The sequence below is a fragment of the Bos taurus genome, chromosome 9, assembly GCF_002263795.3.
Source record: "Bos taurus isolate L1 Dominette 01449 registration number 42190680 breed Hereford chromosome 9, ARS-UCD2.0, whole genome shotgun sequence".
NCBI classification, from domain to species: Eukaryota; Metazoa; Chordata; class Mammalia; order Artiodactyla; family Bovidae; genus Bos; species Bos taurus.
Genome location: NC_037336.1, coordinates 27795170 through 27820573, shown reverse-complemented (window position 1 = coordinate 27820573; position 25404 = coordinate 27795170). Strand labels below are relative to the sequence as shown.

Here is a 25404-nt window from a genome sequence, read left to right as displayed (position 1 = left end):
CTATTTCACTGTTGAACAACTGAAGCTCCATTTTCTCTTTCTTGAGAAATGTTCACTTTCCCAAAATATATTTCATCTATTCAGGAAATATATTCAGGTACTAATCTCTAGCCCAGCCTTTCAGAAGTTTATTTTAAACTTCAGCCAGATTCACTGTTTTAATTATGCAAAACTCACTTGTTTAATAAACCCACTCTACAGCCCGCTGCTCAAAGTCTTTAACAGCAGGATTCTAATAGAGCCAGGTCCAAAATGCAAATGGTACCATCTGTATCACCACATCCACTCCAGCAGCATTGCTATTAGATTAGTAGTACAGTCTGCAAGATAAAACAGCAGACACCCAAATCATGTGGAACCAGTTGAGTTTCTGTTTAACCTCCAGCCGATAGAAACACATAACCAGTTCAGTGATGGCTAGCTTAGTCAATCCATAGCCAAGAGCTGTGTCCAATTTCCCTGACTAAAGGAATTAAGAACCAAAAGGGAAAGGGAGTAGAAAGAAGACGTTAGTTCTCTAAGTCCAAATATAAATAGGTTTCAACTGAGTAACCTTCATTGTCCCTGGTTGTATAAAGATTAGCTGACCAATCTGGAACTAATTCAAACATTAGGATTAAAGACATAATATTTGCAGAATGATTTGAACTCTTCACAAAAAGAAAGTACATGAAGTATATTAAAAAAGAAAACATGGTATTTTAGTGTGGAATCACATACTGGTATAATTTCAGCTTAATTAGAACTTGTATGAAATTACTACTTGAAACTTTGATATTTGTACAGATCATTTTGTACTAGTCAGTTTTTGACATAATAAATATTAGACAACATTCGATTTTCATCCAGGAAAACTCTTTCATTTTCAGTCTGCATCACACAAATTCAGTAATAGTAAGGTTTTTATTTTTGCTCTGGCTCACCCACTATCACATGAGACTGACCACTGGGGAAACTGGGGCATCTTAAGAAACATGTTCTTTTGAATGTTTTTGCTTCCTATAAGTGTTTTTCATTTTTTTTAAGTTTTAGGACTACATGGGTCACTCCTAGAAAAATGATGCTTGCAAGATGAACAAGACAATGCTGGCCATTATTCGTACGCTTCAAATGCAAGATTTCAGTTACGAGATTCAGTTGAGCTGAAAAGGACATTAATTATCATGCTGTCATTGTGCCTCTACTCCTTGAGACTGTTTAAGCAAGCTCTGAGACCACAGCAGTCATCAGTGAGATAGGACAAAACTTTTATTTCTATGCTGACTATTTTGAAGGTATTGCATGGCATAAAAAAATTCAAGTTAAAAAGAACCGAGCTCTGATTTATTATATTAACTGATTAAAGACAGAAAATTGCTTGCTAATAGGTCAAAATATATGTTTGTGGTACTAGCTTAATAAACAAAAGCTGACTGCAAATAACTGAAAGACTGTCACCCATTTTGAAGTTATTCTGATCCAATAATTAAGCATTATATATTTATACAGAGTTTCCCTAGAAGTAAACTTACTTAAACACTATCAAAAATTAAGACAAAACAGCACAAAACATAAAAATTTTCCATTCTCTCATGTAAATGTACAAAATATATACCCTGAATAAAAACAAGATTAAACATAAAATTCAACACTTACCTTTAGTTTGTATTTTCTTTTCAGGTTTCTCCAGTTTTTCAGTCTTTTCTTTGTGTATTTCTAGAAAAAATTATGATTTGCTTTTAAAAACTCTTTTTGAAAATGTACAAAATATAAATCATAACTATGATCTAAATGTCATAATATTACCATGAAGTCCAAATTATTTTATCCAACAAATTTATAGGTATCTAAAAGGAAAGAATCATTGAAACATATTGCCACATAAATTCCTCATTTATTGATATAAGGAAATACTTGAAGTTATCTAAAAATTAGAGTTATTGAAAAAGCTTAAAACTTACATCAGTAAATGTTGTCACTGTTTTCAGTGCTAAATCTGATCACAAATTATAATTATGTTTTATTTCAATTACTCTCAATACAAATTAAGGCTCCTTAGTAAAAATGTCATTTAGATTTAGAAAGATTTAGTTTTTACATATTAAATTAAGAATTTGTGAAATGAACTGTAACTATCTAATAAATATATCTCAGAAGTATTGATTCTAAGCCATGTTTAGAATCAAAATTTGGCATTGCATTTAACCAATAATTACTGCAAGCAGACAGACACATTTCATAGAATTAGTTAGCTATTACATTTTTTCTAAATATCAGGTTTTAAGACATATATTTGATTTGCTGCTAGTTCAGTATATATACATTGCCAAGGCTTAGAAAATATAGTTAATTCTGAATTTGCAGTTAATTTGGACAGAAGCAAATTTGAGATTAGAGTTTACAAATATGATTACTACCTCTGAAAAGAGACTTAGTCTTAAATACCATGGTGTTTCTTATAAAAATGCTAATGAGTTTTACTTATTTATTTATCATAACTTTATTCTACAGATGGTCTGAGATGGTGCTAATTACTGTACTTATTCTAAATTTTCCATTTGTATGTTTGAATTTGCATTTTTATGATTTTTCTGGATGTCTAAAATCAAGATCAACTAGAGGAAAATACTAAAATCTTCAGAAAAGACAGTTTCTTTCACTCACCAGTTAAAGAAATAATCACATTGTGAAGATCTCCTCCCCTCATTTTCCCCATTAATCAGTTATACTATTTATAAAGCCACTCTTCTACCCTTATCCCCTTCATGACTGAAAATGGCAATGGAGATACAGAAGAGTTAAGATTTCCAACTACATTTCTGGAAAAAAAAAAAAAAAAAAACAACAGAAAAAGCCTTCAAGGTGCATGGAACGATTTCCAAAGAGCATAGGAAACATTTACCTTCCAGCTTCTCTCATTATTATTATTATTAATCTCTACTTTATGCCTCCAGATCTTACTCCAAAGCATGGTTTCTCATCCTAGCATTATTGATTTTTGGATTGGGAAAAATCATTATTTGGAGGTGGGTAGGGCTATTGTGTGCACTGTAGAGTACTGAGCAGCACAGCACCCTATTAAATGATTCTAGATGCTACGCCATCCCTAGTCATGACTACAAAGAATGTCATTAGATATTGTCAAGTGACCTTTATTGACAATTTATATCTTTAGAGCAATCACTCTCTGTCACCCATATTGCCCAATGCAGTGGCCACTAGACATGTGTACATGTTAAGGATATGATATGTGATTAATCTGAATTGAAATGTGCTATAAATGTAAGTACAAAACGGTTTATGAAGACTTAATGCTAAAAAGAATAAAATATATCATAATTTTTATATTACTTACATATTGGAATGATATTATTTTGGACATATTGTGGTGGTTTTATTTGTGTGTCAACTTGGCTAGGCTATGATCTCGAATCATCCAAATGAACACTAATCTAGAGGTTGAAAGTGAAAGTCACTCAGTTGTGTCAGACTCTTTGCGACCCCATGCACTACACAGTCCATGGAATTCTCCAGGAAAGAATACTGGAGTGGGTAAACCTTTCCCTTCTCCAGGGGTTTTTCCCAACCCAGGTCTCCTGCATTGTGAGCAGATTCCTTACTAGATGAGACACAAGGGAAGCCCAAGAATACTGGAGTGGGTAGCCTATCCTTTCACTAGCAGATCTTCCTGATCCAGGAATCAACCTGGGGTCTCCTGCATTAGAGGCAGATTCTTTACCAACTGAGCTATCAGGGAAGCCCAATGTAGAAGTTTCTATGAAGGTATTTTGCAGATATAATTAAAATTCCTAGTTTATTGATTTTTAAATAACATAATTCTGGATCATCTGGGCGGGCTTGTCTGATTCTATTGAAAGGTCTTAGAAACAGGTTTGAGGTTCCCTGGGAGAAAGAATAAAGTCTTTGGGTGTACAACGCTTTGGTGCATGTACATGGGCTCAAGCTTGCTCATGATTTTTACTTTCTAACTGCCTGTCCTGTGCCTTCTGATTTGCTCAGCCAGTCTGCACAATCACATAGGCCAATTCCTTGCAACAAATGTCTTAATAGATAAATATACCTGCATAATTTCCTACTATTTTTACTTTGGTTGAGATCTGACTGATACTAAAGATTAAATAAGAAATATTATTCAAATTAATTCCATATTTTTCTTTTTGTGCTGTGCTCAGTCATGTCGGACTCTTCATAATCCCATAAACTGCAGCCCACCAGGCTCCTCTGTCCTTGGCATTCTCCAGGCAAGAACAGTGGGGTGAGTAGCCATTCCCTTCTTCAGGGGATCTTCCAGACCCAGGAATCGAACCAAGGTCTCCTGCATTGCAGGCAGATTCTTTACAGCTACCAGGGAAGTTCTTATTTTATTTTTCTTTTTATAATTTTATAATGTGGTTACTCAAAAAAAATTTAAATATACATGTGGCTCACACTATATTAGTTTTGGACAGTACTGGTCTGGTCCTGGGGCAGGCAAATTACCTTTTTAGGTCATCTACAGGGTTGAATCTTCTATAAATGAATCATAAAACCAAACTGAAAATGCTCCCTTGCCCATACCATTCTCCTTCCTCCCTCCTATTTAAACTACCAGAAGCAATGGAGAAGACTGGTGCCTTGTATAATTCAGTCTGATTAAGTAAAATGATTCAGAGTGGTCAAAGATTTAGAGTGGTCTTTGCAAGCACCAAGGGAATCATCCTTAAGAAATAATTTCTTATTCCCAAAGGGGATTAATTTCTATATTCTATTTGAATACAGAAATGGGATGAAACATTCTAAATTAAAAATTTATATAAAATGTTGCATCTTCTGTGACTGAACTATTGTTGAAGCTATCATTACTTTTCTAGATTGACTACTTTTCTGCATCTCCTCACTTTCTTAGTTAGTAACTGCTTGAGTCTGCAATTTGGAACTCAGAGAAGGCCTCAGAGACTAAGGCCTCTTTTATCCCCTACAAACAAGAAATGGGTGATACAGAGAGGCTTTCAGTCCAGGGAGCCCCTGAGGGTCCTGCTCATTACAGTCTCAAGGACAAAGTCCTAACTTTTTCTATTTCTGATTCTGAACTTCAGCTTTCAATAAACTAAGACAGCTCCACTGATCTGGAAAGATACATTCAGATTTTTTGAAAGTGGGAGTCCCAGATTAAAACTCACACACACACACACACAGTGTGTGCACATACAAGTCTCTACGGCTAACAGTGAAATATAATGACTTACATAGATAGTGTTTTGCAAAAACATCATCAACAATTTTTTTTATTTGATGATCTCTTGAAGACTTAGTATTTCTGTACACATAAGTGCAGACAGGCACAACCAATTTTGTAAAGGCATACACACATACATTTATTTGCTTGTAGATGACAAAAGAAACTTATTTCTGATGATTCTGAATTGGAACTGATTTTGCTACCGTGAAACACATCTCTTTGGCATAAGGCAATCAAAGCCCAGTAGATTCAGAAAAAGCTTTTTACCTTCCCTTCAAGTGCCTAAATATACATGGAAAGATGGCCTGTACCAAAGAGAAAGCTATAACCAGAGATACAAGAAACTTATCTGTATAACAGAACAATCTTTATTTTCCAAACATCTATTGTCCCTTCTTCTGAATGGCCTTCCTTCCCTTTGTGTCCTCAGACCACTCTCCCTTTCCTTAGCTCAGGATGCTAATTATATGTCTTAAATACTTGGCTGCCCTTCGGGTTTCTTATTTTTAATGAGGCTTCCATATGTACGAACTTTATTTTTCTCCTTTTAGTCTGTCTTATATCAATTTAATTATTAGACCAGCAAAAAACCTAGAAGAGAAAAAGCAAAATTTTTCTGCCCCTACTTTTCAAACTTGAGGATAAATTAAATGTCTCTGCATGTTCTATTGCAACATTACATTTTCTTTGGGGATTGTATTACATCACTGTCCACGGCTATCAAATGTCCAAAGAAGCCAATGCAGCCTCTACGCAGTGTGCCTGCCAGTTCTATCTCCTTACACTTCAGCCAGGAAATGATGACCATTCAGGCTCCTGCCCAACTGAGTAACAGCATGCTACCAATTTAGACTTCAGAAAGATCTTTTTTCTCATAAACAGATAAAACCTAATTTCTTACTCTCAACTGCTCTTGCCAGCTAAGGGCCATTCGTGTGAGAATGGAAAATTAAATTTAAAGATTCAAGTCAGTAAAGTAGAAATTTATTACCCTATGGCTTTCAGCAAAACTCAAAGAAAAATAAAATTTTGTATATTAATACTAGCTTCTAGTTATTCAATAATGTCTATAGACAGGGGAAATGCCTCTACTTACATGACACAGCAGTAATGCATAGCAGCATAAAGTTTCATTTAACTTTGACACTCCTTAAAAATAGTTCACTAAACCTGAACCGATTCTGGACACAAGGGACAAAGAAAAAGGTCAAAGCAGTCATTATTTACCTCCAAATGTATGTGCTTTACCTTAGGTTACAGTCCAGTGTCTCTGAGAATGTGATAAGTCTCAGGATCAGATTCTAGTTGGAATGAAAAACCATTTGGTAACAGTAAACCTGAGAGATTGGTTTGTGTCTTAAAAAGCAGGAAGTCAAAGAATTTCAATCCCAGGTGTCAGACTATCCATAGGTCCTCAAAGGTACAGAGTTCAATTTAAAATTTTGAGAATTGGAGAAGGGAAAAACAAATGGGAAAGAGTGACAGTTATCTCAGTGTGTCAGAAAGTAATGAAAGGAAACCCTTCATTTTACTGAATTATCAATAACCTTAACTGATACGAATCAGTTCTCCACTAGTGCTTACTGTGTTTGTAATGATACAAGGGGTACTTAAGAGAAGGGCAAGTTACTTCCACAGAAATGGGAAGTGTATTCCAACTCCTTTCGCTAGTCCTGTTTCTCAGTCACATTTCTCATTATCTGTAGGGAAGTATGTGTAAATATGAGAAGTGGAGAAAAAAGTATAAGTCTTCTTTCAGATTCTATTATTATTCATCTCACTTTCCTAGGCTTTAAGGCATTTAGACATTTTTCTTATTAAAGGAATCCAGAGAATTTAAACTCTGGCTTTCATGCTTTATAATTCAATGGAGATAATAAAAAATATACCCTCCTAGGTCAGGGTGTTTTTCTAAAGTCGAATGCCAAATAAGTAATTGGATTACAGTTCAACGTCTCTGAAGAAGTATTAGTCTCAGCATCAGACTTGTAAAGTGCTCAGAAACAAGAGAAGGAGATGTAATAACTTATTATGTTGCTGAAAAAAAAATAAACATTAGTATTATTTAGAGTATTCATTATTTCTGGATTAAACGATTATTTGAATAACTGACATACTAAAGATGATATAAATCAATAAAATTCTGGCATAATTAAAATGCATTTTGTTAGAAAACTCTGGACACATAGACTATTAAAAGATCTACACAAAAACATTATCATTGCTGGCATGTATTAAAATGCAATTTAGTGTTGGAAGATAATTAATGCTTGAGTCAATCTACTCCATTCAAATATAATTCTCATACCTACTAGCTGTGCGAACTTTATGTCCTCATCTGGAAAGTGAGGTTTACAATAGTACCTCCCACATAGATTTAGGCTTCCCTAATGGCTCAGTAAGGAATCTGCCTGCAATGCAGGAGACCACCTGCAATGTGTGAGTCCTGGATTCAGTTTCTAGGTAGGGAAGACCCCTTGGAGAGGGAAATGGCAACCCACTCCAGTATTTTTATTTGGGAAATCCCAACGACAGAGAAGCCTGGCAAGCTATATAGTCCATGGGGTCACAAAAGAGTTGGACATGACTTAGTGACTAAACCATCACAACCACATAGATTTACACGAGGAATAACATAAGTTAAAATGTTAAAGGATTTAGAGCAGCACCTGGTATCTGATAAACATTATGTAAATATTGGCTATTATTATTATTATTATCATCTCCCTTACTAAATTCTAAATTTTCTGAGGGCAAAAACTATGTCTATTTTGTTTCACAGTAAATTTTCAATAATAATTGGCACATACTAACTACCTGATAAATACATATTAAGTTAAAAAATAAATATTTGAGCAAAATTATAAACAACCAACTCCTACACAACAAAGAAAGTTGTGGTAGATAGTATTTCACCTGTTATTTATGATAGAATGCTCAAATGACTTAAATACTAAAATGCATGTGGTTGAAAATTTTGAGACAGTAAAACGTTGTATTTCTTAACATTTTTACTTCCTATTAGAAATGCTGGAGAAAGTTGCAGGATTTTACTATTGGTGGAAATTTTAAAATGTATATGAAAGATATTGTAAATTGCAACACTTGTACAAAAGGTAGGGTTTTTTTCTTATTTGTTTACAGGAACTTTATTTATAATTGTCAAAACTTGGAAGCAACTGAGGTATATTTCAGCAGGTAAGTGAAGAAATATACTGTTGTACCTCCAGACATGGAATATCATTCAACACTAATATGAAATAAAAATACATCATCAAGCCATAAAAAGATATGGAAGAAAATTAAAGGCATATTACCAACATATTTTTAAAGCATTCTTCCCCACAGTCATCAACATGGGTGTCAATAAGTTAGGGTTTTTTAATATTGTTTTCCTGGAACACTGAAAAGCTAAATAATAATCAAATTAAAGGCACTGAGCATTTTTAACACTTTGCCTTAAATTATCCATAGATGCTTACATGCAGGATATCAACTATGAACTGACATATATAATTGACAATTATACCTATAATAAAATATTAACAATTAAAATCATCTTCATTTTAACAGAAAAAAAAGTTGAAACAGGTTTTAAAGTGAGATATGCTATCCCATCTAACTTGAAGGGAGGGGGTAAAAATTTCTATTTCTTTTGGTCTCCATGTTAAGGAATATTTCATTTCAGTTTTCCCTATTTGTGATTATGGCATTTAAGTGATAATCTGCATTCTTTTGTGTAATAACACTGCTTACATATTTATAGTATTTTATATGTAGAATAGTGACATGTTGGCATTTGTTGTATATATTTCTGTTGGATACCTGAGAGGACAGATATAAATTTTAGTGATCTTCCTGGTGGCCCAAAGTGGAACTTCTATGTATAATGGTGAATTTTCTGGTTCTCATCAGGAATAAGCAGCACATAATAGCCAAAATCTTTAAAACTCCCAATGAGAAATGATAATTTGTTTCATTGGTTTGGTTATCTTTCTTCATCTTCAGGCTGTTTAATTCTATCAAAATGTATTTATCTAAGCTCTACATCTCCCAGGGTGCAGTGTTAAATACAGACTAACCAATTTTCCCAAGACTCTCTGAGCTTAACTCTCACATTTAACTTAGGAAGAGAGGCCAAATGTACAAAAAACAAATAGGAAGGTCAACAGCAGCAGCAACCAATGGGACCAGAATTAGTAAAAATAGATTGTCCTAAATAAGTCCAAAGAATGAGTTTACTGCAGTAAAGACTTTCTGAATTATTTTGTTATATTACATGTATTTTACTTATTATAAATTGTTATTATCTACTTAAATCATAACACAGTTTATTGTTGAGCAGTTTATAAATTTGTTTAAGTCTTACATGGATAGTTTAAAGCACACAATTTTTTTCTCTATATGACATACTGTTAATAAATTAAAAATATTATCTCTTCAAGATTTTAAAATGACAGACTCAAGAAATTTAAAGGATAATCTCTGTCACCAAGGCAACCATCCTAATTCTTTTCGATGACAACCCAGTTTATTAAATTGTTCTGAGGGTTGTGGATTTTAAATAATGCCTTTTGTCAAGATGTTTTCTCAATATATCTCACAAGTGCTAGACAGTATAAAATATCTTTTTATAATTTTTATTTTAATATTAAAAATTCAAATTATTTATTCACTTGAACATAGAATCTACACTTGTCAGATTTTGCCAATTGTTATTAGGACACAAAAGTTCAAATAAATAACTGAACAAATTTAGTTATCTCTTTAGTGGCTAGTTAAGGAATGCTAAAGGAGAATATTTTGCTGAATTCTCAGTATTTTATATGATTATACCAAATGATGTGCAGCTATTTGTATTTTAATGAGCCTCATAATTTTATAGTGCACTGATAAACAAAAATTTTGAGGAAAGTACACTACTAACCATTAATAAAGGGTGAAAAAGAATACTTTCTCCTCCTTAACGCATCTAGTGTTTTTGAATAAGTAGGGAAACATTCCAGGTATTGTGATAGGCAAATATTGAGGACAGTTTTCTTCAGGGTTATTGAAGCCCATACATACATATATACACATATATATATATAACATATATAACCATATTTTAATATGTTTGAATGTTTGATTACTTGGCAAAATTTTCTAAAATAAGCAAAACTTTTTCAAGAAAACTAATAATCTTAGCACTGCATAGTATTGACCCCTATAAAAACGGCAAAACATATATATATATATGTGTGTGTGTGTGTGTGTGTGTCCAATCTCATTTTTTCCATAAGCCCAGTGTGTGTGTGTGTGTGTGTGTGTGTGTGTTGCTCAGTCATGTCTGACTCTTTGCGACCCCATGGACTGTAGCTTGCCAGGCTTCTCTGTCCATGGAATTCTCCAGGCAAGAACACTGGAGTGGGTTGCCATTTCCTTTTCCACAAAAACCCAGTAATTTCTGGTTAATTCATTTTTCCTCTCTGATTTGTATTTTCCCTATTTTTCTCTGCAAATTTTATTTTCCCCACTCATAAAATGAGAACACCTTCATGGATCACAGCCTTGTCATGATGAAAGAGCTTGTATACTCAGTGAAGCTATGAGCCATGCCAAACAGGGCCAGCCAAGATGGACAGGTCATAGTGGCGAGTTCTGACAAAATATGGTCGACTAGAGCAGGATGCACAGAGCCGGACAAAACTGAAGCAACTTAGCAGCAGCAGCAGCAGAGCAGGAAATGGCAACCCACTGTAGTATTCTTGCCTAGAGAACCCCATGAACATTATAAAAAGACAAAAATACATGATATCAGAAGATGAGCACTCCCAAGTAAGAATGTGTCCAATATGCTACTGGGGAAGAGCAGAGGGCAATTACTAATAGCTCCAGAAAGAATGAAGCAGTTGGGCCGAGCAGAAACGATGCTCAGCTGTGGATGTGTCTGGTGGTGAAAGTGGTCTGATGCTGTAAAGAATAATATTGCATAGGAACCTGGAATGTTAGGTTCGTGAATCAAGGTAAATTAGATGTGGTCAAGGAGGAGATGGCAAGATTGAACATTGACATCTTAAGAGTGAAAATGGACAGGAATGGGTGAATTTAATTCAGATGACCATTATATATACTATTGTGGGCGAGAATCCCTTAGAAGAAATGGAGAAGCCCTCATAGTCCAAAATGCAGTACTTGGGTGCAATCTGAAAAAAGATAGAATGACCTCACTTCGTTTCCAAGGCAAACCACTCAACATCACAGTAATCCAAGTCTATGCTGCAATCATTGATGCCAAAGAAGCTGAAATTGAGCTTTTATGAAGACCTACAGGGGCTTCCCCAGTGGCACAGTGGTAAAGAAAGAATCTGCCTGCAATGCAGGAGCTGCAGGAGACTCAGGTTTGGTCCCTGGGTTAGGAAGATCCCCTGGAGAAGGGAATGGCAACTCACTCCAGCATTCTTGCCTGGAGAATCCCATGGACAGAGGAGCCTGGCACACTACAGTCCATAGGGTTGCAGAGTTGGACATGACTGAAATGACATAGCATGTAGGCACACATGAAGACCTACAAGACCACCTAGAAGTAACACCAAACAAGATGTCTTTTTCATCTCAGGAGACTGGAATGCAAAACTAGGAAGTCAAGAGATACCTGGAGTAACAGACAAGTTTGGCCTTGGAGTACAAAATGAATCAGGGCAAAGGCTCACAGTTTTGTCAAGAGAATATGCTGGTCATAGCAAACACCCTGCTCCAACAACACAAGAGATGACTCTATACATGGACATCACCAAATGGTCAATACCTAAATCAGATTGATTATATTATTTGCAGCCGAAGATGGAGAAGCTGTATATAGTCAGTAAAAACAAAACCTGAAGCTGACTGTGGCTCAGATCATGAGGTTCTTATTGCAAAATTCAGGCTTAAATTGAAAAAAAGTAGGGAAAATCCCTAGGCCATTCAGGTATGACCTAAATCAAACCCCTTATGATTATGCAGTGAAAGTGAAGAACTAGGAACAAGGTCGGTAACACTGTACAGGAGGTGGTGACCAAAGCCATCTCCAAGAAAAAGAAATTCAACAAAGCAAAGTGGTTATCTGAAGAGGCTTTACAAATAGGAAAGAAGAGAAGCAAAAGGCAAGGGAAAGATACCCTCAACTGAATTCAGAGTTGCAGAGAATAGCAAGGAGACATAAGAAGCCCTTCTTAAATGAAAAATGCAAAGAAATTGAGCAAAACAATAGAACGGGAAAGACTAGAGTTCTCTTCATGAAAACTGGAGATATCAAGGGAATATTTCATGTAAGGATGGGCACAATAAAGAACAGAATTGGTAAGGGCTTAACAGAAGCAGAAGATATTAAGAAGAAGTGGCAAGAATACACAGCTATACAAAAAAGGTCTTAATACCTGGGTAACCACGATAGTGTGTTCATTCACCTAGAGCCAGACATCCTGGAGTGTGAAGTCAAGTGGGCCTTAGGAAGCATTACTATGAGCAAAATTAGTGGAGCTGCTGGAATTTCAGCTGAGCTATTTAAAATCCTAAAAGACAATGCTGTTAAAGTACTGTTCTCAAAAAGACAGAAAATTTGGAAAACTCAGCAGTGCTCACAGGGCTGGAAAAGGTCAGTTTTCATTTCAGTCCCAATGAAAGGCAATGCCAAAGAATGTTCAAACTAGCAAACCATTGTGCTCTTTCACATGCTAGCAAGGTAATGCTCAAAATCCTTCAAGTTAGGCTCCAACAGTATGTGAACTGAGAACATCCAGATGTAAAGCTGGGTTTAGAAAAGGAAGAGGAACCAAAGATGAAGTTGCCAACATTTGTTGGATCATAGAGAAAGCAAGGGAATAAAAAAAAAAAAAAAACATTTGTTCCATTGACAATGCAAAAGCCTTTGACTTTGTGGATCAGTCAAAGGAAAACTGAGGAAAATTCTTAAAGAGATAGGAGTACCAGACCACATTACCTGTGTGTTGAGAAACCTGTATGCGGGTCAAGAAGCAACACCTAGAACTGGACATGGAAAAACTGACTGGTTCCAAATTGGGAAAGGAGCATGACAAGGCTATCTAATTGTTAATCTGCTCATTTAACTCATATGCAGAGTGCATCATGTGAAATGAAGGGCTAGCTGAATCACAAACTGGAATCAAGATTGCTGGGAAAAATATCAACAACCTCAGATATGCAGATGATACCACTCTTATGGCAAAAAATGAAGAGGAACTAAAGAGCCTCCTGATGAGGGTGAAAGAGAGAGTGAAAAAGCTGGCTTAAAACTCAACATTAAAAAAGTTAAGATCATGAATCCAGTACCACCACTTCAGAAAATAGAAGGGGAATAAGTGGAAGCAGTGACAAATTTTATTTTCTTGGGCTCCAAGATCACTCTGGACAGTGACTGTAACTATGAAATTAAAAGATGCTTGCTCTTTGGAAGGAAAGCTATGACAATCCTAGACAGTGTATTAAAAAGCACAGAGATCACTTTGCTGACAAATGTTCTTACAGTCAGAACTATGGTTTTTCCAATAGTCAGGTATGAGTGTGAGAATTGGACCATAAAGAAGACTAAGCATCAGAGAATGAATGCTTCTGAATTGTGGTGCTGGATAAGACTCTTTAGTCTCTTGTACTACAAGGAGATCAAACCAGTCAATTCTAAAGGAAATCAACTCTGAATATTCACTGGAAGGACTGTTCCTCCAATGCTGAAGCTCCAATACTTTGGCCACCTGATGTGAAGCGCCTACTCATTGGAAAAGACCTTGATGCTGGGTAGACTAGAGGCAAAAGGAGAGGGAATGGCAGAAGATGAGGTAGTCAGCATCACCAACTCAACAGACATGAATCTGAGCAAACTCTGAGAGATAGTGGAGGACAGAAAAGCCTGGTGTGCTTCAGGCAATGGGGTCACAAAGAGTTAGACAGGACTTTAAGACTGAACAACAACAAAATAAAATGAGAAACTATTTCCCATGTGTTTATAAACCAGACAGAGGTGGAAATGATTACATAATACCTTTTTGAAGATAATTACTGGTGGAGTTTACAGATTTGGATGAGGTTTTGTCTCGGTTCATATGTGTGTTTCATATTTGATGATATACTAGACAAGATCAATGTGGCTATATGTCAGATTCATCTGGAGAAATTTTAAAACATATTCCTAGCTGTAGAACAAATGTAATGTGTTTTTCATGGTGAGAAACCTTTTAGGAATCTCCAATTTAAATAAACTCTGAAGTAGTTTCAGAACCACATCAGAAGTAGAACCTACTGTCTAAACCGATATTCCTTTGCCTGGGGAATTTTCTTAAAATGTAGATTCTGATTCATTTGGTCTAGATGGAGACTGGTTCTGCATTCCTAAATCCCAGGTGATGCTAAAACTACTGTCCCATTAAGCACATTTTGAGTCAAAGGTCCTAGTCCAGTTGAAACTCATAGAAAAATTATTAACATATGACTGCACAATTCAACAATAGAATCAAAAAATATCATAGCTGGAAAGGACCTGGTCATCTGTAAATCTAGCATCTTTGTTTTGTAGATGTGAGAACTGAGAACCACTGAGGTTAAGTAACTTAACCATAGTAGGTAGGTTAATAGCAGAAAGGGAACTAACACAAACATCTCTTCGTTGTGTTTATTAGAGGCTATCTCAGTCATGTTCAAAAATGTTGATGTGTTCAGCTGATGAACATCAATTATCAAGAGTTATTTCAATGATCTAGGTCAATGCGACAATGATATAGAATTAGTTTTTATTTTATCCTTCACAGTTTAGTATTTTCTTAACAGCAAATTCATATATAAGAACAGTCACTATGTGTAAACAAAATATGCAGTTATCCGCTTATCCTCAACTGTCTCCCTTACTGGTAGCACAAAGCATGTTAGTTGCTAATTCACGCCCGAATCTTTTCAACTCCATGGACTGTAGCCTGCCAGACCCCTCTGTCCATGGAATTTTCTAGGCAAGAATATTGGAGTGGATAGCCATTTGCTTCTCCAGCGGATCTTCCAGACCCATGGATCAGATCCAGGTCTCCTGCATTGCAGGCAAATTCTTCACCATCTAAGCTACCAAAACTTCTTAATTTTTTTTTTTTTTGGCTTTGCCTCATGGCTTGTAGGATCTTAGTTCCCCAAGCAGGGATTGAATCCGGGCCCTGACAGTGAAAGCAGCAAGCTCTAACCACTCAATCACCAGGGAATCCCCCAAATCTCTTATTTTTAGAATTAATCACTGGGTTGCAATGGTTCTCAACCTGAGTGCGCATTAGAAGCACACTGTGGAGATTTAAAAAATACAGCTCAAACTCTGGAAATTCTGAGGTGGGAAGTGATCTGGGATTTCAAATTAAAAATAAAAGTAAAAATTAGGTATTTTGGACAGTTGTAACTTTCCTGATGGAATCAATTATTATAACAGTGACCCTCTTTTAGTCTTAGGAACTAATCCTTTTCCAATATCAATACAAGTATTTGGGTGATACTAAACCTGATTTTCGCAGAGTCAAACACAACTGAGTGACTAAACACACAAACCTAATTTTTAGTTTCAAGAGTGGGTCTATTCCCTAGGTCTTGATAAAGTGCTTGTTGCATATCCCTGACTCCCTGATTGCTTGTAACAAGAGTATGTTACTCAATATGGATCAATGAGTCAACTACATTGCTTTTGCTGAAACAGGAAATAGCACGGGCTCCTCTCTAGAGTTGTTAAAGTAGTAATTTTGGCCTCAAGTTTCTGGTAACCATAATTGCAACCAGGACAGGAAAGGTTGCCAGAGAATCAAGCAAACAAAGCAGACAAAGGAAAGCAGAATCAGTAAATGAGAAGAAAAGATTTACTAATAACACTATATAAAAAGCTGTATCTAGACATCCCTAATGTAGAAGGCAATGGCACCCCACTCCAGTACTCTTGCCTGGAAAACCATGGACAGAGGAGCCTGGTAGGCTGCAGTACATGGGGTCCCGAAGAGTCAGACATGACTTCACTTTCACTTTTACTTTTCATTTCCATGCATTGGAGAAGGAAATGGCAACCCACTCCAGTGTTCTTGCCTAAAGAATCCCAGGGACGGGGGAGCCTGGTGGGCTGCCGTCTATGGGGTCACACAGAGTCGGACACGACTGAAGCGATGTAGCAGCAACAGCAGCAGCAGACATCCCTAAAGCCAGTTCTACTTTTGTAAATTTTAGTCACTTGAACCAATAACCTTTTCCAGTAAGTCAGTCTGAAATGGGCTTAAGTCTCTTGTGGAAAATATAAGTTTAATTAAGACAGCATTTGAATCTGATGCAGAGTTGAGAATCCCTGATGGTTTTTCTGCTTTGCTTCTTTTAAATCATTTGTTGCATTTTTCAACAAACCTTTCTAAAAGGAGAAACATAACCTGGAATAGGTAAAACTTTTAGCAAACTGCTGGCAATTCAATGCAGCACCTTAGTGTCTCATGATGTTGAAAGAGGGAACATGCAGAATCGGAAGAGAGAAGAATCTAGAAAACATAAAACCTAACACCCTCTAACTCAGTTCAGTTCAGTCGCTCAGTTGTGTCTGACTCTTTGCAACCTCATGGGCTGCAGCACGTTAGGCTTCCCTATCTTTCACAAACTCCGGGAGCTTGCTCAAACTCATGTCCATGGACTTGGTGATGCCACCCAACCATCTCATCCTGTCGTCCCCTTCAATCTTTGTGAGCAACAGGGTCTTTTCCTCACATCAGGTGGGCAAAGCATTGGAGTTTCATCCTCAGCATCTGTCCTTCCAATGAATATTCAGGACTGATTTCCTTTAGGATCAACTGGTTGGATCTCCTTGCAGTCCAAGGGACTCCAATACCACAGTTCAAAAACATCAATTCTTCAGCGCTCAGCTTTCTTTGTATTCCAACTCTCACATTCATACATGACTACTGGAAAAACCATAGCTTTGACTACATGAACCTTTTTCGGCAAAGTATGTCTCTGCTTTTTAATATGCTGTCTACATTGGTCACAGCTTTTCTTCCAAGGAGCAAGCATCTTTTAATTTCATGGCTGCAGTCACCATCTGCAGTGATTTTGGAATCCCAAAAAACAAAGTCTCTCACTGTTTCCATTATTTCCCCATCTATTTGCCACGAAGTGATGGGACCAGAAGCCATGATTTTAGTTTTCTGAATGTTGAGTTTTAAGCCATTTTCACTCTACTCTTTCACTTTCATAAAGAGGCTCTTTAATTCTTCGCTTTCTGCCATAAGGGTGGTGTCATCTGCATATCTGAGGTTACTGATACTTCTCCCAGCAATCTTGATTCCAGCTTGTGTTTCATCCAGCCTGGCATTTCGTATGATGTACTCTGCATATAAGTTAAATAAGCAGGGTGACAATATACAGCCTTGATGGACTCCTTTCCCGATTTGGAGCCAGTCTGTTGTTCCATGTTGTTTTAACTGTTGCTTCTTGACCTGCATATTGATTTCTTAGGAGGAAGATCAGGTGGTCTGGTATTCCCATCTCTTTCAGAATTTTCCACAGTTTATTGTGATCCACACAGTCAAAGGCTTTGGCATAGTCAATAAAGCAGAAGTAGATGTTTTTCTGGCACTCTCTTGCTTTCTCAGTGATCCAAAGGATGTTGGCAATTTGATCTCTGGTTCCTCCGCCTTTTCTAAAACCAACTAGAACATCTGGAATTTCATGTTTAACGTACTGCTGAATCGTGACTTGGAGAATTTTGAGCATTACTTTGCTAGCATATGAGATGAGTACATTTGTATGGTTGTTTGAACATTCTTTGGCATTGCCTTTCTTTGGGATTGGTATGAAAACTGACCTTTACCATTCCTGTGCCCACTCCTGAGTTTTCCAGATTTGCTGACATATTGAGTGTAGCACTTTTACAGCATCATCTTTTAGGATGTGAAATAGCTCAACTGGAATTCCATCACCTCCACTAGCTTTGTTCGTAGTGATGCTTTCTAAGGCCCACTTGACTTCACATTCCAGGATGTCTGGTCTAGGTGGGTGATCACACCATAGTGGTTATCTGGGTCATGAAGATCTTTGTTGTACAGTTCTTCTGTGTATTCTTGCCACCTCTTCTTAATATCTTCTGCTTCTAAGTCCCTACTATTTCTGTCCTTTATTGTGCCCATCTTTGCATGAAATATTCCCTTGGCATCTTGAATTTTATTCTCACTCATAGACTCTTAAATTACTTATCCAATCTTATTTCCAAAAGGAATTACTTAAAATGGTTGGACCACAGCTGAGTTGTCTCAGCCTTTTTATTCTCCATGATGTTGGCACCAAAATTTAATCCTTTGCTTCCACCAGCTTGTTAAGCTCCAGCGTTACTAGTATTATATCCACCATTCTAGTTCCAGTTTGCTTGCCTTGGTAGAAATGAGCTCTTCTGGGTCCACAATTTGCTACAGCTGCAACTCCCTAGCAAAGTGAATCTCTGGATCATTCATTAGATCTCACTTTACCTCAGTCTCCTCAGTCTTTTTCATTCTAATCCCATCTCCAGGCCCACTGTCTGTCTCTGGATTTTGCTTCCTGTCCTCACAGGACTGATCAATATTGGGAAAGACAAGCAGAAAATAAAGCACTGAGTTCCTTCTGCAGCCTAAGGGGAATATGCAGTAGTGCAGTAATGGGGCTGAGTTTTGATCTGGACTTATTTAGATAAGTAGTCCAAAGATAAATGTATATACTTAACAGTGTTACTAGGGCCAACCTGGTAACCAATATTCTGGGGCTATGAATTTTAACAAGTTTAGTCACCTTTCCATTCTCCCTCCTTTTTTCATGCACAGTATTTTTCAGACACTTTATGTTCAGCCTGGTGTAAGGCACCGAAGCTGCCAGCAAAGATTGATGCATTGAAATCTCTGGCACAGAAACGTGTCCATCTATCTTACTCCTGATGACGTGATACAACCTTCTGAATGGCCTAATCCTAGAGTCTTGAATATTTATGATGCTCAAATTTCCTGGCTCTTTCTTATTCACCCTGACTGCAAAGAGCTATTGCAGATTTCAATAAAGTGAGAAAAATACACAATGAAAGAACTGAGTTTAAATTTACTGGACTCTTTCAACCCCAGGAGCTTTACGGAAACTTTAAAACACGATTATAAGGAGATGTAATTTGTTTTGCTCTAAGAAGAGCCTCTTTCTCTGCCATTGGCATGCATCAGGAACAATCTCACAGAATATCAGCCTTCATATTTGAGTCCTGTTCAAACTTCAAGACAGCTCCTTGGTTCATAGAGCAAACAGTTGGGAAAAAAGGAAATTCAACATCATATAGAGGGGATTTGGGTTCTTTCTTTAAAGGCAGGTGATGATTTATCTCATACGGCCTCTATATCCCTAAAATTGAAGACCAATTTTTCCTTCCCCCCAAAACTGGTATGTATGGTTCTGAAGGACTAAAAGTATTCTGCCTTATCTTTAAAGCTGAATGTCAGGAAATGACATTATAAGATGTAGTTTCTTGTTAAAAGACAATTATTGTCTCCTAAAATCACATATTTCAAGGAACATAAATGCTGTAATGATTATTATTATATACGACTTATTACAGACTAAGAATTAAGTAAAAATAAACTGTAAAAAGAGATAAATATATCCATTATGTTGTACTTAGACATGTTAGTACAAAAAAGTTAAAAAGCTTTATCCTCAACAAAAATTATACTTTTCATGAATGCTTATGCAATCTCAAAAATATGAAAGAAAAATCAATTAGGTTTGAGAGTAACCAGTATTTTACTTTTGAAAAAGAAATAGAAAAATGCTAAGATGCCTATGCTAAATAGACACATATTTTAAACTTTGTTTTAAAAATATTTATTTAGCTCCTCTGCCCATTCTTTAAACTGGATTACTTGTCTTTTGTTGTTTCTACTTTGTTTTGTTTGTTTTTTAGATTCCAAAAGATAGAACAAGCTTAAGACTACAAGGGGTGGCGGGGCGAGGGCCAGATGAAATCGATGAAAGAGATTAAGAGGTACAAACCTCTAATGTAAAATAAATGATCAGAGGAATATAATGTACACGTAGGGAATATAGTCAATATTGTTACGACTGTACAGCAACAAATAATAACTGGTTTTACTGCAGTGATGATTTCATAATGCATAAAAACAATGACTCACTATGTTGTATTAACATAATATTGTATGTTAATTATAACTCAATAAAATTTGTAAACTGTAATGATTTTTGAAAAAGTGCTATTGCGTTATGTTTCAGATATAATTCCTGCTGTAGGTATATTTCATCTAAACTTTGGTGCTGCTGCTCACTTAATTTATGGAAAATGTTTGCTATGTTAACTAATGGGCAAAGTCAGCCTTTGTTTTCAAATTTCTTACTCTAATCAAACTTCAGTTCAGTTCAGTTCAGTTACTCAGTCATGTCTGACTCTTTGCGACCCCATGAATCACAGTACGCCAGGCCTTCCTGTCCATCACCAATTGCCGGAGTCTACCCAAACCCACATCCATTGAGTCGGTGATACCATCCAACCATCTCATCCTCTGTTGTCCCCTTCTCCTCCTGCCCTCAATCTTTCCCAGCATCAGGGGCTTTTCAAATGAGTCAGCTCTTCCCATCAGGTGGCCAAGTACTGAAATTTCAGCTTCAACATCAGTCCTTTCAATGAACACCCAGGACTGATCTTTAGGATGGACTGGTTGGATCTCCTTGCAGTTCAAGGGACTCTCAAGAGTCTTCTCCAACACCACAGTTCAAAAGCATCAATTCTTCAGTGCTCAGCTTTCTTTATAGTCCAATTCTCACATCCATACATGACCACTGGAAAAACCATAGCCTTGACTAGATGGACCTTTGTTGACAAAGTAATGTCCCTGCTTTTTAATATGCTGTCTAGGTTGGTCATAACTTCCCTTGCAAGGAGTAAGCGTCTTTTAATTTCATGGCTGCAGTCACCATCTGCAGTGATTTTGGAGCCCCCCCCCCCCCCCTGCAAAAAAAAGTCAGCCACTGTTGCCATTGTTTCCCCATCTATTTGCCATGAAGTGATGGGATTGGATGCCATGATCTTCGTTTTCTGAATGTTGAGCTTTAAGCCAACTTTTTCATTCTCCTCTTTCACTTTCATCAAGAAGCTCCTTAGTTCTTTACTTTCTGCCATAAGGGTGGTGTCATCTGTATATCTGAGGTTATTGATATTTCTCCTGGCAATCTTGATTCCAGCTTGTGCTTCTTCCAGCCCAGCATTTCTCATGATGTACTCTGCATATAAGTTAAATAAGCAGAGTGACAATATACAGCCTTGATGTACTCCTTTTCCTATCTGGAACCAGTCTGTATTTTTTGTTTTGTTTTTTTGACAAGGAGTCCTGGGATTTCTTTGGAAAGAATGATGCTAAAGCTGAAACTCCAATACTTTGGCCACCTCATGCGAAGACTTGACTCATTGGAAAAGACTCTGATGCTGGGAGGGATTGGGGGCAGGAGGAGAAGGGGACGACAGAGAACGAGATGGCTGGATGGCATCACTGACTTGATGGACGTGTGTCTGAGTGAACTCTGGAGTTGGTGATGGACAGGGAGGCCTGGCGTGCTGCGATTCATGGGGTCGCAAAAAGTCGGACATGACTGAGTGAGTGAACTGAACTGAAGTTTGATTTGTTCCATGTCCAGTTCTAACTGTATGCAGATCTGGAAGCATACAGAAAGAACTGGACATGGAACAAATCAAACTTACTCCTTGTCAAAAATAAAAATAATTTTCCTTTTCAGTTCAAAAACAATTTTAGTAGGTATTTTTAGGAAATTATTTTGAAAGTGATAAATTTTGTAACATACTTGGAAGATAAATTATTAAAAATAGATGAAAATGTTTAAATTATTTGGATTTAATATAATAAGTTCATTTTACAATAAACTATACAACACGACAAATCATTATTCTACTGTACATTATTTTATTTGAACTAATGTCAGGTAAAATTTTGAACTGTTTATAAAGCTAAGAGTATTTTTGAAAGTTTGATATTCCAGAAATATATATGTGAGGAGTATACTAAATTCTGATGCTTCACTTTAGGGAATAATTTTTAAAGTTTTAAATATAAAAGAAATAACTCCAACAATTTTGTTAGGTATCATGAAAAAAATGTATAGGCAAAAGAGAATATATATTAAATCCATATATTTACATATATTTATTGAGCAACTAGCATTTAGTGAGTTTTTTGTTATAGGAGGCAGAAAATACTTATAATGAATAAATGTTACATAATGTATTATGTATATATATGTATATGTGTGTGTGTGTGTGTGTGTGTGTGTATGTGTATGTGGCCAGTTGCTCAGTCATGTCTGACTGTCTGTGACCTCCTGGACTGTAGCCTGCCAGGCTCTTCTGTCCATGGAATTTCCCAGGCAAGAATACTGGTATGGGTTGCCTTTTCCTACTCCAGGGTATCTTCTCGACCAAGGGATTGAACCCATGTCTCTTGTATCCCCTGTATCTCCTGCATTGGCAGGTGAATTTTTTACCACCGTGGCACCAGGGAAGCCCACATATATATACATACATTCATATATATATATATATATATATATATATATATATATAAACATAAACATAGTCAATTGGTCCTGCAAATAGTATATAATTTAATTTTTTGTCAATGAAAATGTTAGTGGCTCAGTCATCTCAGACTCTTGCAATTCCACTAACTGTAGCCTGCCAGGCTCCTCTGTCTATGGGATTCTCCAGGCAAGAACACTGAAGTAGGTTGCCATGCCCTTCACAAAATATTAAGCATTTTACATTAAATAAAATATGATAAGGTCTGACTTCAATTAGATTAAATATTTCATAATATAATTACATAAATTAGGCTTTACATTTATTTTTCAATTATTCAGAATTAGTCTGAAATGAATCACAGAAATTTGACATCCATGGGTTTGTTCAACACGTCTTTAACAGTTTGGTTGCCTTAGAAAATATCCAGTTATATTTAAAAGAGTCAGTGTTAAACTCAAACTGCTTTGGTTGTTTCAAAGCACTTTTTTTTCCCAAGCAGTCATACTTCCTAGGAACAAGTATTGAAAATAACTGAAAAGAACTGCTTACATTTAAATTTTTAAAAGACATTTTTAGCTATCAGTATTTATTTCCTATGGATATTCTTTTTGTTTTGTTCTCAAGGGACTCTCCCTCAAGAGCATTGCATTCTTTCACATTATTCAGCTAAATAAAAGGCAAAATCATGAAATGAAATTTTCCATTGCTCCTGTATCCCACTCTACCTTGTTTTTGACTTTACACCATCCCATCATGACACAGAAAACCTGAGTATCAGCACCACCGCTCTCCTTTAGCGGATATATGCAAGACAGGACAGGACAGCCTACTGGTCTCTTTGGTTGGCATTCTAGCAATTTGATGATGGGTGAAAGATACTTCTTTATTTTGTAACATAGAATAAGTATTTGATAACTCTGGAGATGTTCTCAGGCAGATCAGTTTTAGGAAAGCATACACATTAATTTGATTCCTTTACTGCTACTGGCATTCATTTATCCCTTAGAAGATGTGGTGATAACATGTCCATGTTTACCCGGCTGTGAAGAATACTACTGAACAGGGTGATTCCAGGTAAACAAAGCACACCCACCATACACAGCATGGAATTGTTCTAGAATATGTGATTTACAATGGTATTAGTTTTCGTAGTTAGAAGTTTTAAGTAATCAAATGATAAAAATATATATTTTATAATGATTCGGTGCCTTTGATCCTCATCCTGGAGTGTTTGGCAATAGAACTTAATATTTAAAAATTTTGACAAGCTGAAAAATAAATATGTGTAAAGAATATAAAGACACTAGGTTGAAGGCAGGAGGAGAAATGGATGACAGAGGATGAGATGGTTGGATGGCATTACCAACTCAATGGACATGAGTTTGAGTAGGCTCTGGGAGTTGGTGATGAACAGGGAAGCCTGGCGTGCTGCAGTCCATGGGGTCGCAAAGAATCGGACACGACTGAGTGACTGAACTGAAATGAATTGAGGTACTACATTTAATATCCTGATCAGATCAGATCAGATCAGATCAGTTGCTCAGTCGTGCCCGACTCTTTGCGATTCCCATGAATCGCAGCACGCCAGGCCTCCCTATCCCTCACCAACTCCCAGAGTTCACTATATAACAACATAAACCACAGAGGAGCAGATTCTAAAGCATCATCCATATTAAGAACCTGTTTAATAATCAATCCTATAAACCTGAGATTATGTGACTGGACAATTATTCCTTATCAAATTAGAAATGCAAACCCCACTCATAAATAACAAGGTGGTTGAATTTTCATTTTGGTAAAAATAGCTAGAACTGGACAAATGAAACCAACATTTTTAGCACATATAAACAAAATGTTTCACATAGACACAGTTAAATAAATAATGCCACAACCTGATAATTTAGGTAGTATAAAATGGCTAAATATTATTCAATTTATCTGAATGGGAAAGAGTACTAATGAAAAGATTAATACTCATTTAGACAGGTGAAAATCAAATATTTTTAGAGAATATAATTCTAGATTATAGAAAAACAATTAAAAAATTCTTAAAACAAAATTTTGAAATGTGAAATTTATAAAATAATCCATAAGGTAGAGATAAGCTCATAGAATCTCTCCCCAAATAATAATATAAAAATATGCTTTTAAAAGCAGAATATGTATTACAAATGTTTTATAAATTAATACATGCTGATTAAAAACTCATTGTTTCTATGATATTCTACAAAAGAAAAAGTTTTAAATAAAATATGTTAATTGTAGTGAAATATATTTCCTTTGGTCCACTTCAACTGAGGGTCGTTATTATATAGGTTCTGTAACAAGGTAGGGTGTATAATATGTTTCTCTAAATGTCCATTTTCTCATGTAACTCTGTGAACAATAATATTAAGAAAATATATTCAGGTGATTTTAGTCAATTCTCTTTCTAGTAATCCTTGAAGGCATTAGTGTACATGGTTTTAAACATACATATCCCTTAAGACTGTTTGAACTAATGATCATTACTGACATTTAAAAAAAGCATCCTAAACAATTATTTAATAGTTTCTCTGTTGATTGGATAAAGCAAGGCAATAATTTAAGAAACAATGCACAGCTTTATGTGCAT

The 25404-nt window shown here is 36.1% G+C and overlaps 1 protein-coding gene across 50 annotated transcripts in view; it reads right to left on the bottom strand.

Annotated features, from left to right (window-relative positions):
* TRDN (triadin) overlaps window positions 1-25404 on the bottom strand; it is a 415031-nt gene that overhangs the window by 295630 nt on the left and 93997 nt on the right. For all 50 annotated transcript variants that reach the window (XM_059890081.1, XM_059890082.1, XM_059890083.1 and 47 more), the window contains one exon: window positions 1636-1695. In XM_059890081.1, the coding sequence (XP_059746064.1) occupies window positions 1636-1695 (60 nt within the window). The remainder of the gene's footprint in view (window positions 1-1635; window positions 1696-25404) is intronic.